This window comes from Esox lucius, chromosome 9 (assembly GCF_011004845.1).
Source record: "Esox lucius isolate fEsoLuc1 chromosome 9, fEsoLuc1.pri, whole genome shotgun sequence".
In the NCBI taxonomy this organism is placed as follows: Eukaryota; Metazoa; Chordata; class Actinopteri; order Esociformes; family Esocidae; genus Esox; species Esox lucius.
The window spans coordinates 11,839,751-11,856,569 of record NC_047577.1 but is presented as its reverse complement, the minus strand read 5'-3'; the positions used below and the strand labels follow the sequence as shown (position 1 = coordinate 11,856,569).

General features: G+C 46.0%; 1 protein-coding gene across 1 annotated transcript; it reads left to right on the top strand.

Annotated features, from left to right (window-relative positions):
* Positions 1-1,094: 1,094 nt before the first annotated feature.
* Positions 1,095-7,233, top strand: si:dkey-217d24.6 (protein Wiz). Its single transcript, XM_010872845.2, has 11 exons — positions 1,095-1,157; positions 1,914-2,004; positions 2,383-2,847; positions 3,040-3,420; positions 3,534-3,983; positions 4,099-4,277; positions 4,589-4,772; positions 5,179-5,405; positions 5,535-5,748; positions 5,855-6,020; positions 6,174-7,233. The coding sequence occupies exons 2-11, from the start codon at positions 1,977-1,979 to the stop codon at positions 6,364-6,366; spliced, it is 2,487 nt and encodes an 828-aa protein (XP_010871147.2). The 5' UTR covers positions 1,095-1,157; positions 1,914-1,976; the 3' UTR covers positions 6,367-7,233.
* Positions 7,234-16,819: the final 9,586 nt, after the last annotated feature.

The following is a 16,819-nucleotide window of genomic DNA, read 5'->3' as shown; positions in this document are numbered from 1 at the left end:
TTCCAGTTAAAGGAATCACTCGCATAGTTTTGCCAATCAGGCGGTTGTCGCTAGATAGATTTAGCCAATTCTAAGGCCCATCTGGGAACCTTTATAGGTAAGACTCCAGCAACAAATTCATCAATTTTTTAAGGCTGCCCCAGTGCATTCTGGATCCCTTAGTGCAGTGTTCCTCAACCCTCCTCCTGGACGCCCCCCTGCCCTGCATGTTTTAGATCTCGCCCTGCCCTAACATACCTGATGTAGCTCATGAAGGACTTGATAATGAGCTGATCATTTGAATCAGGTGTGACAGAGCAGGGAGAGATCTAAAACATGCAGGGCAGGGGGCGCCCAGGAGCAGGGTTGAGAAACACTGTCTTAGTGTGTGGTGCTTACTAAGTCTGGGCTTATGTCTACACCTGTCTTTGTTACTCCTCCCGCATCTATCTCTCTTTACTTTTTCCACTTGCACAGACAGGGAGCTGAACTTATCCTTTTCAAATTTTAATTCAAAGTGTAGTTAGCAGAACTTGCCAACATAGTGTTGAGTGAATACACAGATATGTCCTGACAACTGAAATGATCTTTTCTTTTCAATCACAGATAATTCAAGCAATATTGCTCCTTCTAATGTAATTCCACCTAAAAGCCACCCAAACAATATTTAATGACCCACATAACACTGCCCCAGTGGTTCTCAACGAGGAGGCCCCAGAAGTCCAGAGGAGGGCAAACTTTTTGGCTCGGGAAATCAAATGGAGGGCCACATTGTTTTTGTAATTTTGTAATACAAAATAATTTGCAGGCCAGAAATGGGCAAAAATGTAAACATTTATACAGTAGATCAGTTATAATGTCAAGCCTACATACGATAAATTCAAATGTTAACGAACGGGCTGGCGAGTAATTTTTTACTTCCCCTCAAAACGATTTTATTACCTAACCTAACCCTACCGTGGTACAGAGATTACTCCCTGCTCTCTGAGTCTTTTAATTATATTGTGGATTGTAGACGATGAGATCCTCAGCTCTGCGTTGTGATTCGTTATTCTTGAACTGCGGCACTATTTGCCCGCGCAGTCTTTCACCGGGTGGTAAACCCCTCCCCATCCTCACAGGTTTGCAAGAATTTAAATGGCACTCTACGTCAAGAATTAAAATGGCACTGGCAGAAGGTAACCGTTAGGGGCAAAAGAGGGGCTACATTTACTACTAAAATAACAAATTATCTATATATTTTTTTCAAATAATTGTCAAACTGCTGTTTTGAATCGACGGATTTCACTATTCCGTAGCCTAAAATATCAGTTTTGTTTTTGAAAAATGTGATTTCTCTGTTAGTAACCCGTTAATTGTGTAAACATCTTGACCCGGAAGCAATAAGCTGTGAACGAATAATGCATCACATTCGCGAACACGGGTTGAATTGTTGATTTCAAACATTGAAGAGGTTAATATTGCGAATTTTCGGTGAGTTGTTGCCTATTGAAATAGTTTATGTCATAGTTACGTAGTCATTTGTTATTGTGAAGTATTCTTTTCTGACAAATTATGTTTAAAAAAACCTAGCTAGTCTAGCTAGCTAGTAATCTTGCTAACACAGTGCACTCATTTAGCTTCATACATTACTTAAAGTAACGTCACTGAAGCTACCTACCTATCCATCTATCAATACCAGATTGATAAAAACCGCCGGATCGATTTACTGTGTAGTTGCATGTGCTCATTCATGGCAGCACACCAAATGTTAACTTGCAACATTTGAGCACATTTATTATTGATTGTCATCTAGGAAGTTTCAGAGCCATCGAGTTTGAGTAACTAGGAGGTACAGCAGAACCAAATCAGATGACTGGATGCTGCATGCTGAGTGATTAGACTGCCGAGACATTCACTGTATTCATTTGTATGAATTACATCCTCTTGAATAGGTTCTCAGGAATAGGAGACCGCCCAACATCCCAGTTAAGTCCCAAACCTGGAAATCTGCACTCATGGATAACACAGCTGCTAAAGGAGTGGGTAAGTAAGAACGAAGAGCGTCCTTAGGACAGCGGTATCCTCCAGGTTAGAGAAGCAAGCTAGCTACCAGGGTTGCCATGACGGATCCCAGTGCTGACTGGGTGAAGGAAAAACAAATGCCTGTCAGGAGTGACGTACCATCTACAATCTTTCTGAACTGTTACCGTTTAATAGGAACTCATTGGTTGCAGCATGGCGGCTGCCCTCTGCCCTTGATATGTTTTTGTACACAGAGGGGCTGGGTTACAGCAGAGGACGCGTGTCTATATTCCTACAGATACTTTGAGGGAGAAGTCATTGATCTCCTACATCAGATTCACAATGAACTTAACACTCCTGTTTCCCCATCTATCTCCCCCCCCCACCCCCCCCCTCCAGCCCCAGTTATGTGTGAGGTGTGCGGGACTTACTTCGAGACGCGACGGGGCCTCTCCAGCCACGCCCGTCTCCACCTCCGCCAGCTTGGCGTGGCCGTGTCTGACAACAGTGGGGCTCCCATCGACCTCCTGTACCAGCTGATCCAGGACAGGGACGGCTCCATGCGCCCGCCCAAACCTGTCTTCTCTTCGCCCAAAAAGCCCAAGGAGCCGGGGTCGCTCGCCCCGCGGAAGGACTCCCCCACAGGGGGTAAAGTCAAGGTCGTGACGACCCCGCAGAAGAATGCACCTCCGGGGACCACGGGACCCACAGCCCGTAAGGGGACGGTTTTAGCCAAGCCTAGGCAGCCCTCCGGGTCGCCGTTCCTCGCCGCGGACAAGACGCCGGCTCCCCCGGCGGTATCGAGCCTGAGCTCCGCCAAGCCTGCCTGGGCGCCGCAGGAGACCGACGCCCCTCTCACTCTGGGTAAGTCTCAACGTGGCCCTGACCGGCTGCGGTTGGGTTGGGTGGAGTGGTTGCTGCGTACCTCAGGTCAGATTTGTCGGCAAAGACATTGCCTGCATCGGAGTGGGTTCCTTTTTTTTTTGTGACTGCCTGTGACCTTTTGACCCCCTGTGTGTCCCTCTCTCTCTCTCTCCCCATGGCCCCGCCTTACAGCAATGGACTCTAACGATGAGGTGCACGTGTGCCAGCTGTGCGGTGCCTGGTACGAGTCCCGCAAAGGCCTCGCCAGCCACTGCCGTGCCCACCTACGCCAGTTCGGCATCACGGACAACACCGAGGACAAAGGAGGGCCCATAGAGTTCCTCTACCAGGTCATGGAAGCGGAAGACCTCAAACCCATCGCGAGTGAAGGCCTCAACGTCTACAATCCGTCTGTGTCGTCCCCCTCTACCAAACGTCCCCCGTCCGCCTCGCCCGCTAAACACAGGGGCCTCGTCAAAGGGGACCACCCCTCGTCCCCTCAGCAGCCCGTCAAGCGGCCCAAGCCCTCCGCGTCGGAAGGATCCGCCCCTCAGGACAGCAGCGTCATTACCGGTTTGTTTTCTGTTTGTTTTTCCGGGTCCGTATTTGTCATTCACGTGTCCCCTTGGCCGATAAAAAACACGTAGCGTCCGGTTGCTTAATAAGAGACCTCGTTTGTATTCCAGGCGATTTTCGCTGCGTGTTGTGCGGCGAGGAGTTTGAGAACCGGAAGGGCCTGGCGAGCCACTCCCGCTCTCACCTGCGGCAGCTCGGCATCACCGACCTCCTCGGCAAGGCGTCCGCCATCGACACGGTCCAGCAGCTGGTCAGCAGCGGCGTCCTGGCCGCCGCGGCGTCGGTACGAGCCGGCGCCGCCAAGGTCCCGTCGCCGGCCCCGCCCGGGTCTCCGCCCACGTCCCCAGCTGCCTCCCACCTGAGCCCCCCGATGTCGAGCCACGTCCAGAACCCCCGGCCCAAGGCCCGGAAGGGCTCGACCCTGGTGCGTCCCAAACCCGAGCCCATGGAGATGGAGGTGGATTTGGAGTTCTCCAGTCCTCTTGAGGGTTACCGCAGCAGTAACGGGCCTCATCAGAAAGGGTCCAACTCCGGTGGAAATGCCCAGTCCTGTGGTTCAGGTACATGGGCTAAAAGCCCCACATTGCTGTGGTTGTGTTGGGTGTTTGTTTACTAGCAGTACATTAAGCGTAGTGACGTGTGCCAGCAACGTTGTCTCCGCTCTGCTCTTTTCAGGCCAGGAGCTCATGGTCCCCTGTGATTTCTGCGGCCAGTCATTTGATAGCCGCAAGGCTCTGTCGTGCCACGCCCGCTCCCACCTGCGCCAGCTGGGCGTGACGTGGTCTGTCAACGAGTCACCCATCACCCTGCTCCAGGACATCATGCAGAAGGGGGGCAGTGCCTCCTCCACCGAGGTGTGTGACCTGCCGCTTTGCCATTGAGCAAGGCACCGCAGGGTGACCTGTTCGGTTTGTTGTTGTCCATTTGTATCACTGGAAAATCGAATTCAGTCAGGAGTTCGGTTTCTGCACTAATTGTCCCGTTTCAGTCGAGAATGACATTTTCACCATTTTATCTGTGAGGTATTAAATTGGTAAAGCCATGGTTGACCCTACCCTGTCTGCCACAGTCCTGTCCTGCTGACATAGTTTGGGTCATCTTCTGTGAAAAACAATAACCTGTTTTGGCGGCTGATCGGTAAAGGTTGAGCTATATGTCTTAACAGGTCAAGAGGGAGACAGCGTCTGGTCAGTCCTCCGCCGGTCCAGCCTGGGCCAATCATAGGCAGGTGTCTGAGCCAGCCTGGACCCCCCAGGGCTCCAAGAGGACGTTCACCCCACCACTGGACTATTCCCTGAAGGACAGGCCCTCTTCTGACCGGAACGGAACCCAGTCTGGTATGGCAGCAGGTGAAAGTGGAGCTTGTCGATGTTGCCCAGGTTATTTGTTTTCATTACAGATGACAGTTGTGTTGGCTTGTGCTCTTGCCAAAAGGGGCTGATCAGTACCTGCAGCTCAGATTAGCAACACAAGTAATCGAATGAATGCTGAATAAGTTAATCAGGAAACTATTGAATTGTAAGCTTTTGTTTGCATACATTTCACAACATTCACAACAACATTTATTTTTTTTAACATAGAATTAAAAAGAGAGAACATACATGTGATAAACAAGCCAACAAACCTCCCCAAATGTGTCGTCTCCGTGTCCTCTCCACACCTTCTTGTCTTCGATGGCGTATCCAAGTTAGGAATGAACCGGAAACGTTCAAAATTCCTGCCCTTTCCAAATCCCGCTCTCTAACCCCGACTCAGGCGGCGAGACGTGCTGCGAGCTGTGCGGCTTCGACTTCGAGAACCGCACGGCCCTGGCGAGCCACGCCCGGGCCCACCTCCGGCAGCTGGGCGTTAAAGAGTGGAGGACCGAGGGGGTGAAGGCCTCCCCGATCGAGATGCTCACCGCCTGGATTCAGAGGCAGCCGCGCAAGGCAGCCGAGATTCACCGGCAGTACCGCGTGGGAGACCTCAACGTCCGGTTTAAGGTCTGTACCAGTGTCCCCTGCGCCTCCCAGCGCCAATACAGAGCCCGTTACATTCGCACGTTGCCCGTGCTATTTTGGTACTACTGAACCGGCATCGTTTGCCTTAATGCCCCCTCTTCCCTCTTCCAGAGAAGTGCCCACTCCGGCTCTCCCTCCGCAGGCTCTGCCCACTCCGGAGCACAGAGGACAGCGGCTCCAGGGCTGCAGCTGGGTCACCGGGCGGGCCGGGAGGCGCCCTGCGCTTCGGCCAGGACGTCCCAGGGTTCGCAGGGGGACCGCCGTTATGCGGCGGCCGACGCCTCCATGCCGGGCTCCAGGGGGGACTTGGTCCGCTCCCCTCGAGGTCAGACACGGATACGCTGTGCCTATGTCCGTCAGGGGGGCATCTGATCACAGGCTGTGATCCGTGCCGGACTCTGAACTGACTCCCGTCGTCTGTGCCCGGGCAGGTTTGGAGCGCCGGTTTCCGAAGCACGGCGGCCATGCAGAGGGAGCAGAGGGAGACCGGGGCTCCCAACAGCACTCCCGCTCAGGAAACATCCCGTCCCTCGTTCCCAGACCTCCCTCCACCCCTCTGGTCAAACAGATGGGCCGGCAGTACACTCTCAAGTGCAGGCGAGTTTGTGGATGATCGCTTTATGTGCGCTGAACTACGGGAGGGTTTATTGATGGCGTCCTGAAAATAAATAAATAACGTCTGCGTGCTTGATTGGTGATCTGATTGGTGATCTGATTGGTGATCTGATTGGTGATCTGTCCCCCTCCCAGGTTCTGCGACGCGCTGTTCCTCGGGTCTCAGTCGGTGCAGGAGGACTGGATCAGACACCTGCAGAAACACATCCTGGACCTCAGCTTCAACAAGGCGTCACCTCCCCCCACGCCTGCCCCCGACCAGCCCCTGGGCCTCTCCGCCGCGCCCCCTGCCACCGCCCCTGTCCTCCTGGCTCCGGTGGCCGTCTGAACAGATGCCTCCGCTCCGCGGTTTCCGTACCACCCAGCGGTCCGCCGCCAGGGGTGGCGTGTGCCCGACGGGAAGAGCACCGATTTCCGGGCTCGGGGGCTTGTGTCTTACCGCAGGATAATAACGGTGACGCTTTCAGAGAGGGATCTTTAACGGACATGAGGGAATAAAGAGGGGACCAATAACCCTCTTGATGTTTCCTTGCAGGTGCAGCGTTGCCTTTCTGATTGTGTTATTTATTCCGGGTCCAGCCAATTACTCTGATGGCGTTGTGGGTGTCCACGGGTTGCCCTAACTCTACAAAGTGGACCATTTGTATACAGTAGCACTGACCTCATGCCCGGGGCTTGTTCCTTAAGAGAGAGGCCGGCGATGATCCTGTAGCACTGACTGCAGCTGTAGTGGCCACATATAAACTCTAGGGGGCCTGCTTGGGCCATTTGAAGAGGCAGAGCTGTTTCCACTGTGCTCAGGTCTTGATTGGTTAAAGCGGAACACAAACAAACATGTGCTTATCAGGTCAGTTACAAATCCCGGTGATTACATTCCATATCTTTCGTTTTTATGTTTGTTGTGCGTTATTGCCATAGCGACGTGCATTCATGGTTATCTGTAGGACTTTGAATGGAACTTCATTCCATAGATAGTAATGTCACTGAATTAATGAGGTCAGACCTGTTGGAGCCTTAACTACGTTTCCCATGTGCCCGGTGTTTTACAGCAGCGTGTAGTATGGTTCACTTTCAATTGTGGTCTGAAATAAATGTCCCGGTTGTGCCGGAATTTGTAATGACTTTTGTATGGATCGTGTTAACGTGGAAGTTTTTTGTTTCTGAAGTAAAAAAAAAAAAATTAATAAATCTGTCTTTTTTTACATTTGTCTCGAGTTTGTAAGGAGTGGTTGGTCGGTCGAGCCCCGTAACGGTGCGGTCTCTAAAGGTGCTTGACCACTGGCTGTGGCTACTCTGGCGAATGCTACCGATTAATGAGTATCTTTACCACCAGTAACAGACCCAAAACTAAACCATCTAGTCAGTCTGTTAGTGAGCATTGTGTGAGTTGAGCCATTACTCTACAACCCCTGCTACCTATCAGTGCAAATGCCCTTGACATCGTACTCTACCATCTCAGTCACAGCTGATAATGCCAATTAACTTGTTCGTTTGTAGTCTTATGATTGCCATTGTAGTCTTTAGTTGTTAAAGAAAACAACCAACGCCGTGAAGAAGGAACACATTGTATCGCAATTAGTCACTTGTAGTCGTAGCTGAAATATCCCTATATACACTGAGCAAAATTATAAACGCAACACTTGTTTTTGCCCCCATTTATAATGAGTTGAACTCAAAGATTTAAGACTTTATGTACACAAAATCAATCAATCAAATGTATTTATAAAGCCCTTTTTACATCAGCAGATGGCACAAAGTGTTTTTACAAAACAAAAGGCCTATTTCTCTCAAATATTGTTCACAAATCTGTCTAAATCTGTGTTAGTGGGCACTTCTCCTTTGCTGAGATAATCCATCCACCTCACAGGTGTGGCATATCAAGATGCTGACTAGACAGCATGATTACTGCACAGGTGTGCCTTAGGCTGGCCACAATAAAAGGCCATTCTAAAATGACCACTTCCATCACACAGCACAATTCCACAGATGTCGCAAGTTTTGAGGGAGCGTGCAATTGGTATGCTGACTTCAGGAATGTCCACCAGACCATTTCCCTGTATTGACAATAGTAGGTGTCATTACTGCAGTGCCTGTATACACAATATGTGGGTGGCCGCCGGCTGTGCCTGAGGCTGCGTGTTCCCTGCTTTATCTCCTTTACGTTGTTAGTCTGAGTTATTAGTCTGGGCAATACTGTTAGTCACCTACGCTCTTTGGATTGGACTCTTGAGAGATGATAGTAGTAACATCTGTTTTAAGTCAACTACCCTTGGGAGATTGATTTAAGTTGTATTTAAGTTAAAAAAAAGATTATGAGCCAATCTACTCAAATCCACTACACTGGACGGTTTTATTATAAAGATTGATGATTGTTTCATTACAAAGCTTAAATCTGTTTAACAGAGATGACCTAAGGGAGCCTTACCTAGCTCCAGTAATATATAGCAGTAATTGATCTATGTGAAGTACTTTATATAGCAGTTGCAGTACTTCATGTAAAATCATAGACCTTTTTATGTCACACAGTAAAACAGTTTTGTGCTGTTAATGAATGCTTAGTTTTTTGTATTATTGTACGTTCCTAATGTCTGTTTATAATTGTTATTTGAATGCTATGGTTTTTGATGATTGCTGCTCAATAGTAGTTGCCATGCTATTCTTGTCACTAGATTTAAAATAAATAAATAATACCTGGACTCTCTTGAAAACAAGATGGAAAGACTTTCTCCTGCGAAACTTCTAATAAATAAAAAAGAAATGTGGAGGCTCAATTACCTCCTTGTGGTACAGCAAGTGAGTAGAAGAGACCACATAACTGAGTCATAAAGGGAGCACAGAAGGACAGACACAGAGGAGAGAATAGAGTGACAGGAGAGAATAAAAATTGAAAACAAGGAAGAGAGCAGACGGGAGAGGGGATAAAGACAGTACTTGTTCACCACCACGTTTATACAGTGTGACAAAGTGTCTGTTTGTCTACTGGGTCTCGGAAATCGATCCATCCCTCTTCTCTCTCAGGCTCTGCTCTCAGCCACTCTTTCACTTCCATCCGTGGTCCCTGAGGGGGCCTTTAACCGCCCCTAGTTGCTGTGTCTCCGGCCCTAAGCGCCCCCTTTTTAAGCCTGCTAATTCCATATTACTGGATCCCATCCTGTTAATTCCATTTTGGCCCAATGCCTTTGCTGTACTCCCTGAGATGAGTGCCGTGAGTTGTCCATCTGTCTGGCAGCAGGTACACTCCTCACGTCCGACCATCAGTCTGGAGTGGACATGGTCATTAGCGGACCGGCGGAGTAGAGCATTAGAGCCCAATTGATGCCTGATGGCTCAGTAATGTGGATAGCAGGCACTCTCAAAATGGACCGCCTAACCTAAAAAAAACCTGTTAATTGACACTGTTTCTAGATGTATCTATCCGATAGACTAGTTTGCTGTTTCAAACGAGTGCCTGTTTTAGGTAAAAGGGTCACCTGTTTATGGTAAGAACAGGGTCAAAGGGGCATTTGTTTTAGGTAAGAATGAGGTAGAACGAGCACCTGGAAGAATGGGGTCAAAGGGGAACCTGTTTTAGGTAAGAACTCAACCTAGTCTAACCTCAGAAGTCATCACTGAGACAGTCTCTGCAGTATATGTACATAAGAGCTGGATCAGTTAGAATACGTTGGCACTCTTTATTGCATGAGAAGGCACGAGAGGGTATATTGCTAATATACCATGTCATAGGACTGTTAAGCACAAGCCAGAATGTCTGGATACAGCTCATAGATGTGGTATTTTGGCCATAATACTGTATTCAACAAACCAATGAGGTGCCTGATTGGTATTCTATAACGATTGACAACATAATTAAAACAATGTAATTAAAGTGTTTTCTCATATCTCTTTTATACCCATCTCATATACCACAGCTTTCAGCAAATCAGCATTCAGGTTTGGATCACCTGGTTTATAATATATTAACTGGGTGGTTCGTACCCTGAATACTGATTGGTTGATAGCTGTGTTATATGAGAATGTATACCCCAGGTATGACAAACTGCTCTAATTGAGTAACCAGTTTATAATAGGAATAAGGCATCTCTGGGGGTTTGTGGTATATTGCCAATATACCATGGCTAAACACTGTGTCCAGGCACTCCTTGATGTATCGTGCCTATTAACAGCTATTAGCCGTGGTATACTAGCCATATACGAAACCCCATCAGGCCTTTTTGCTTAACTATAACCCTTTTGAGTTCATGAGATTTACGTCTTTCACACTGATGATGTGATCATTCTTGGATTGCCTAGAAGGTGTGCTTGGAAACAGCTGGTGGTACATTACCAGTTAGTGAATAATGCCAATATCAGTGTATTATAATCAAGCAGACTGTACATCTCTGGAAAAAATTAAAAGACCAAGGCACCTTTTTCTTTCCTTTCCAAAAAAGTCAAAAAGGAAGCTTTTGAGTGAGGAACAGAAGGGTTCAAATTAAGAGACCACTGCAAATTGAACGCTTCTGTCCCTCACTCAAAACGTTCCTATTGTTGGAAAGGAAAGAAAAAGGTGCAGTGGTCTCTTAATTTTTTCTGGAGCTGTATTTTGTTGATGAGATAAATGGAGAACGTAGGCTTATATCGTTCATCTACCATTTGTTGTTTACATTATGTGATGACAAACCGCCATCTACGTTGTTATCTTGGAGGGGATATTATATGCGACACTATTTTTAACTACCATTTTATGCAGGAGGGGCTGTTGATTGTCAGTGAGCCGTGTTCACCTGGAACCAACAAGACGTGTCCTTATTGGACAGGTTCAGGTAGGCCCTCCCCCTTTTCAAATCTTTTTAAAATGTGTTTCATTCAGTTGGGTATCTGTGCTTAACACAACCGTAGGATGTACAGTTTGTTGGCCTTCTAGAAGCCGTTGCTCTCAGTCCATCGTTCCTTTCTCCTTTGTGAGAACCAGGCATTCATGGGAACGCGTGCAGTTAGTGTACCAAGTTGTCATCGCAGGATGATTAACGGACAACATGTAATTTGCATGGTTTGGCTTTGCAGCTGTGGTATATCCACTGAAGTATCCATTCGCTCCCTTTCCCCTGCTAACGTTCACTGTGTCACGGCGTCTTCTTTCTCACACGACTTGTGGCTTCGCAGTAAAGCGTTTGGGAAGGAACGCTTCCTTAGACGCTGGGCCATTTGCTGTGCGAGTGCGTGTGTTGGTTCTGCGTTCGTCTGTTTCCCATTGGTCCAACTGAACTGTTTCACGCGCATGAATCGGCGGAATCTCGTCGTCTCAAACTTGAGGTTGGATAATCGCATTGTTTTGAGTTTTGAAGTGTTTTACGTAACGGAAAAGTTGGACGCGTACATTAGGCCCGCAGAGACTAGTGATCAGCGGGTTATGTTGTGATGGGTCTGTGGGCTGGTCGCACACTGGTGTGCGCTCCCTGGTCAACTCTTATGATCACTGGTGTGACAGTGGTGTCCAGACAGCGCACAGATCCGAGGCCAGGTTAAAAGTCACCTAAGGTCAATACCGGGTCACTCTTGGATTACATGTACTGTGTCTGGAATGTACTGACCCAGGACGACATAGCGGGCGAGGGCCAGATCTTACCCAGGGGGCCTTGCCTTGCAGGCGAGATCATCGGTATCATTTGTCCATCATAGCCGATGAACCGTGACACGGTTAATGACACACGTATAGGCTATCAGAAGAACAACGAATGCACGGGTGGGTATGTCGTGTCGTCAACTACCGCAATATGGAACAAGGTTATGTGATCTGCTACGGATTCTCCAAAATGAGTATTACATAATCAAGGTCTGTCAATCAAAATAACGGAGAACTCAAAGGTGTGACTATGAACTTTATTAACCGTGACCTGCAGCAGTGTTTCTCTGCCTTTTTTGTAGCTGTAAGTTATTGTCTTCACTTGCAACGTTTTATAATTTCGTCTCGGTGGGCGTTGACTGTTCGTATTAAAACAGTTGAGAGAAGTCAGGGTTCAGCACCAGCTTGGGACCGGGCGTTGAAGGCTGAGAAGAAACACTGATCTACAGTACATCAGATAAAGATGACTCATCATATACTCATGTTAACCGAGGAGTATTTTCCCCCATCAGTTGGTGTACTTTTCTGCTGTGATTGTCAGTGATTTATGCAGTGGTTAAGGTATTTGTTCCAGTATGTGCTGCGATCAGTTGCTCTCCAGACAGACTAAGATTGGAATTCCACAATACGTGAATAATCTAGATTAGGTAATTATTATTTTTTTAGAAAAGTTACACATTTACACACATTTACCCTTTCAGTTTAACAGTGGATGTTCACTTTTTGCAAGCTGTGTTCTGATTGATGATATCTCCCTGGAACTTTCTGCCTGTCTGTCTGTCTATAAATTTGATTCTTAGTCACCCATACGGTGTGTGTGTTTGTGTGCAAAGTCAAAATAAAATTTGGAGAAGGACTCAGGTTGTTTTGGCTCTGATTTGAAATAATACAATGACTGTCTGTACACAGTCTTTCGATTTTAGGGAACCAAAAGTATTTGGAAAAATGCACAACAAGTATATTAGTCAAAGGTTTAGTATTTTGTCCCATATTGCTGACACGCAATGACTACAAGCAGTGAAGCATGGCTGGATGCATTTACGCAATTTGTTTGGGTAGTTTCAGATTGTGACTGAAATTAATCAATGGTATATCATGTCATTTTGCTGACCACTGTATTGTAAAAAACAAAAAATAACAATATAAAATCTTGCTGAACATATTAACTGTATTGATTATGTGGTGGCACCCATGATTGACCACAACGGGCAATCCAGAATGAATCCTGATGAATGAGCAATTTAGAGGTAAAGGTTTCATACTTCCTGACAATGCTAACCTTCACTGTCATTGTTAATGGTGAGAGGGTAGCATGTCTCTCCTGTTATTTTTAATAGTCAGAGGTTAGCATGTCTCTCCTGTCATTGTTAATGGTGAGAGGGCAGCATGTCTCTCATGTATCTTACTCAAGATATCTGTAATCTGTAATTGTCTCCAATGCATCTGCCATTAATATCTCTTGGGTAAATAATCTAAAACACATGCAAAACGTTAGACTACTTCAATACATGTTATGTATCAAATAAGTGGGTTTCCTTAACATTATAAGTGTGGCCGTTTCGAAACATTTTACCACAAAAACACAGAGCAGAGTCTGCACACAGTGTATCATCTCAGATCACCCAAACAAACCCAAAACAACAGTAGATGTGTCTTTCCAAGTGGTCTGGAGCCTCACTGCAGCGTGACAGCATGTGAAAGTGCACAAGGGCCAGCAGACATCCGCCAGACAGCCCTGTCCAGGGCCGTGTGTCCTGTCAGCGGGATCGCATGCAAGGACACACAGTTCAGGAGCGTTGATGAATGACGGAAAGACGTCGAAACCTGACGTTATTACCAAACGTTGATCCAAATCTTTCGGTCAAGTTGTGAACGTGGACGTTCAGCCCGGGTTGCTGTCCTGTGGTCATTCATCGGTTACAGACTGGAGGTCAGTGGTCTTCCCTTATCCCACGGAGAACTCTCACTATCACCCCGTGGTCCAGTTTGAATCCAAACTCAGTGACAAAATGTGTCCCTTCAGCCGGAGGGATCCATATTGCCTCCATGCGCGTCTGTATTTTCTTTGTCCCTGCTGGAATCAGATGTCGGCATTTTTGTAAACAGTACCTGGTCGTTGTGTATGTTTTGACTCACGAGCATTACAGAAGTCACTATTAAATGAATGCTGCATGCAACCACAACAAACAAACGAAATACCTGACCTTCTCTACGTCTGATAAATCACAGTTAAGTCATGTTGAAATTACACTGATTACAAATTAAACCATTTCCTTTTTATAAACATTGGTATTTGGCTTAATTTTGTCATTTTGGCTTTTTTGTAAAGGATTCCTTTACAGAAATGGTCTGTCCATAAGCTGATAGTAATTCCGAAGGACTTTTATGTCTGTTTTGGATTAAGATATAATTCATAATATATGCTAACAGCAGCTTTCTGACTTAAACCATTGGATGCTGTCTTTCACTGTCTTTTGTCTTATCCGTGGACTGTTTTAGGACTCATCATTGCATTTAGGATCTAAATATGGGATTAGTATCTGATTATGTACATTTTTCTTTTGTTTATTTTACAAGGTAAACTTGTAGAAACTTCCAGCATATCTCAGATCATTTATAAAGTAAAAAAAAAATTTATCATGGACATTTTTTTTTGGTTGGAACAGGAATCACCAGAGATGTGTATCTTCTGAAATAGGCAAATCACTTTCACTTCTCTTGCGCCACGTAAGTGGAATGAACCTCAGAATAAGCTTAGGTTTGAATTCATTTGTGCCCTTTAATGAATTCAGAGAGTTACTGGATGTTCTGCTTGAAGACACATGTGCCTGTAATGTAGGATTATATATTTGTTTACATTTTAAAACAAAATTGTTTGAGTTATTTAATATTTATACATTTTTATTTTTTGGGGGTGAATTTAACTAATATCGTACATAGTAGTATTGTTTTACTCAAGGTAAATTAAACCAGATATTGGTGTTGAACAGTAAGGGTTGGTCAGAAAAGGAAATGTTATCACTTTGAAATGACTGAAGGTCAAAATCTAGTTGAAAAAATTCCATTTTCATCTGTAATTTGTGGACGCTCTTGTAGATTTTTTAGCAGTTTTTCAAGATTGCTTACAGCAGCTGCCATTACAAATGAAACAAACCCTGCTCTGTCTATTATTTAAAGAACTTTGAAAGAGAGAAAAAAGAGTGGCAGGAAGGACGACACTCCTTAGCAACCTGAAGGACTCTGAGAGAGTGAGGAGACAGATTCTCTGGTCTGATGAGACCAAAATCAAATTATTAAGCCTCAATGCCAAGCGCTACGTCGGGCAAAAACAAGCTAGTGCTCTTCACGTGGCTTCTACCATCCCTATGGTGAAGCAAAGTTGTGGGAGCATCGTGTTTTGAGGATGTAACTCAGTGGAAGGGACTGGGAGACTGGTCAGGATGGAGGGAAGCACGAACAGAGCAAAATACAGAGAGGACTTTGAAGAAAACCTGATCCAGATCACAGACTGGGGCAAAGATTCATCTTTCAGCACGACAGCTACCTGAAGTACACAGCAAAGACAATGCTGGAAATACTTTGAGAAAAGTGTGTGAATGTCATTGAGAGGCCCAGTCACAGCCCAGAGTTTGACCTCGATTGGACATGTGGGCAGACCTGAATATCACTGTTGACTCTCCCAGGCCAATCTGACTGAGCTTAAGAGGATCTGCAACGAAGAACGTGAAAACCGCCGAAATCCAGGTGTGCAAAGCTGGTTGAGACATACCCAAGAAGACTTGAAGCTGTGATCGCTTCTACAAAGTACTGAATATAGGGTCTGAATACTTATGCTTTTTGGTTCTAACTTCTAAAAAGGGTGTTTTCACTGTAGGGTATTGTGTGTAGATTACTGGCAAAACAATGTGTGTAAAAAAAAATGTGTTTATAACACAACATCAATTTAAAGAAAGTGAAGGGATCGGAAAACTTTCCAATGGCCCTGTGTCTGTCAGTGAATCTCTGAAATAACACGTCAAGCGGGAAATGGGAGCCCTCTAGAGTGTCATAACTTCCCCTCACTACTGAGTGATTGGAACGGACCGGGCGTTTCCTCTGCCTCTTTACTGTAAGATATCGGCTACATTTGGGTTCCACCTTCCTGCTGCTTTATGGGAAACGTGACAGGAAATCATACTCACAGTTATATTTTAGTAGCCTCAAACTGATAACATGCAACAACTCAAGGTTAAAATACTGTACCTCGTGTTCACAGAATTAGCCCCAGCAGAGATACATTTGGAAACACTGAAATTACGGTCAACGCTGATTCAAAATGACTCTATCTGCTAAATGTGAATAAATCAGATCGAGATCTAGCTTTAGTGCTTTCACAACAATAAAAAGAAATTCTACCTAGACGACAACACTATGTACTTTCCCCTACGCCCGGAATGTTCCAGCAGGAATAATCAATCAAATGTGACCTTCTGGAATACACAGATTGTTCCTCTTTCCGTCTGATGCTCAACCCATGCTTCCCAGATGTTACCCTACACGATATACGGGGCAAAACTATTTAATACCTTTCCCCTGTTTTAAAACCTTGATTACATTACGGAAAATCTATGTAACAGCGCCTATATGGTGTTCAGAGGCATGGAGGCGGATGGTAAATGAAGATGTATTGATTGGCTATACGTTTTGTGTGTGCATGTGGGGGGCCGCCTCTGGTGTATTCGAGGCCCCAAATGGGACATCACTTACCGTGCTGTCATCACCAACACCTATAATTACATAAACCATTACAACAAATCAATGTTTCCCAGTCCTGTAAGAGGACAGAGACCCCTTCAGCGTTTGGAATAATTGGCCCTTTCCATCAGCAACTCCATTATTTATTCCAAGCAACGGCTTAATTATCTGCTGCTTTCAATTCTTTCTGTATAACTGGACTTGGTCTGTATTGACAGCAGTCCAAAGGGCCCGACCACAGCTTCTCAAATAGCACCCTGTTTTTTACACATGGTCCTGGTCAAAAGTGGCACGCAACTTAGGGATGAGGGTGCCAGGCGTTACAGGGACATAGGCGATGCGTATTGGATGCAGTTCAGACAAAGAGGATGATTTCTTTGTTCTGTCTGAAAGGAGGAGAAAGCCAAGCTATTTCGTCAAGTGCTATGTTTAAAGAAAGCCAAAC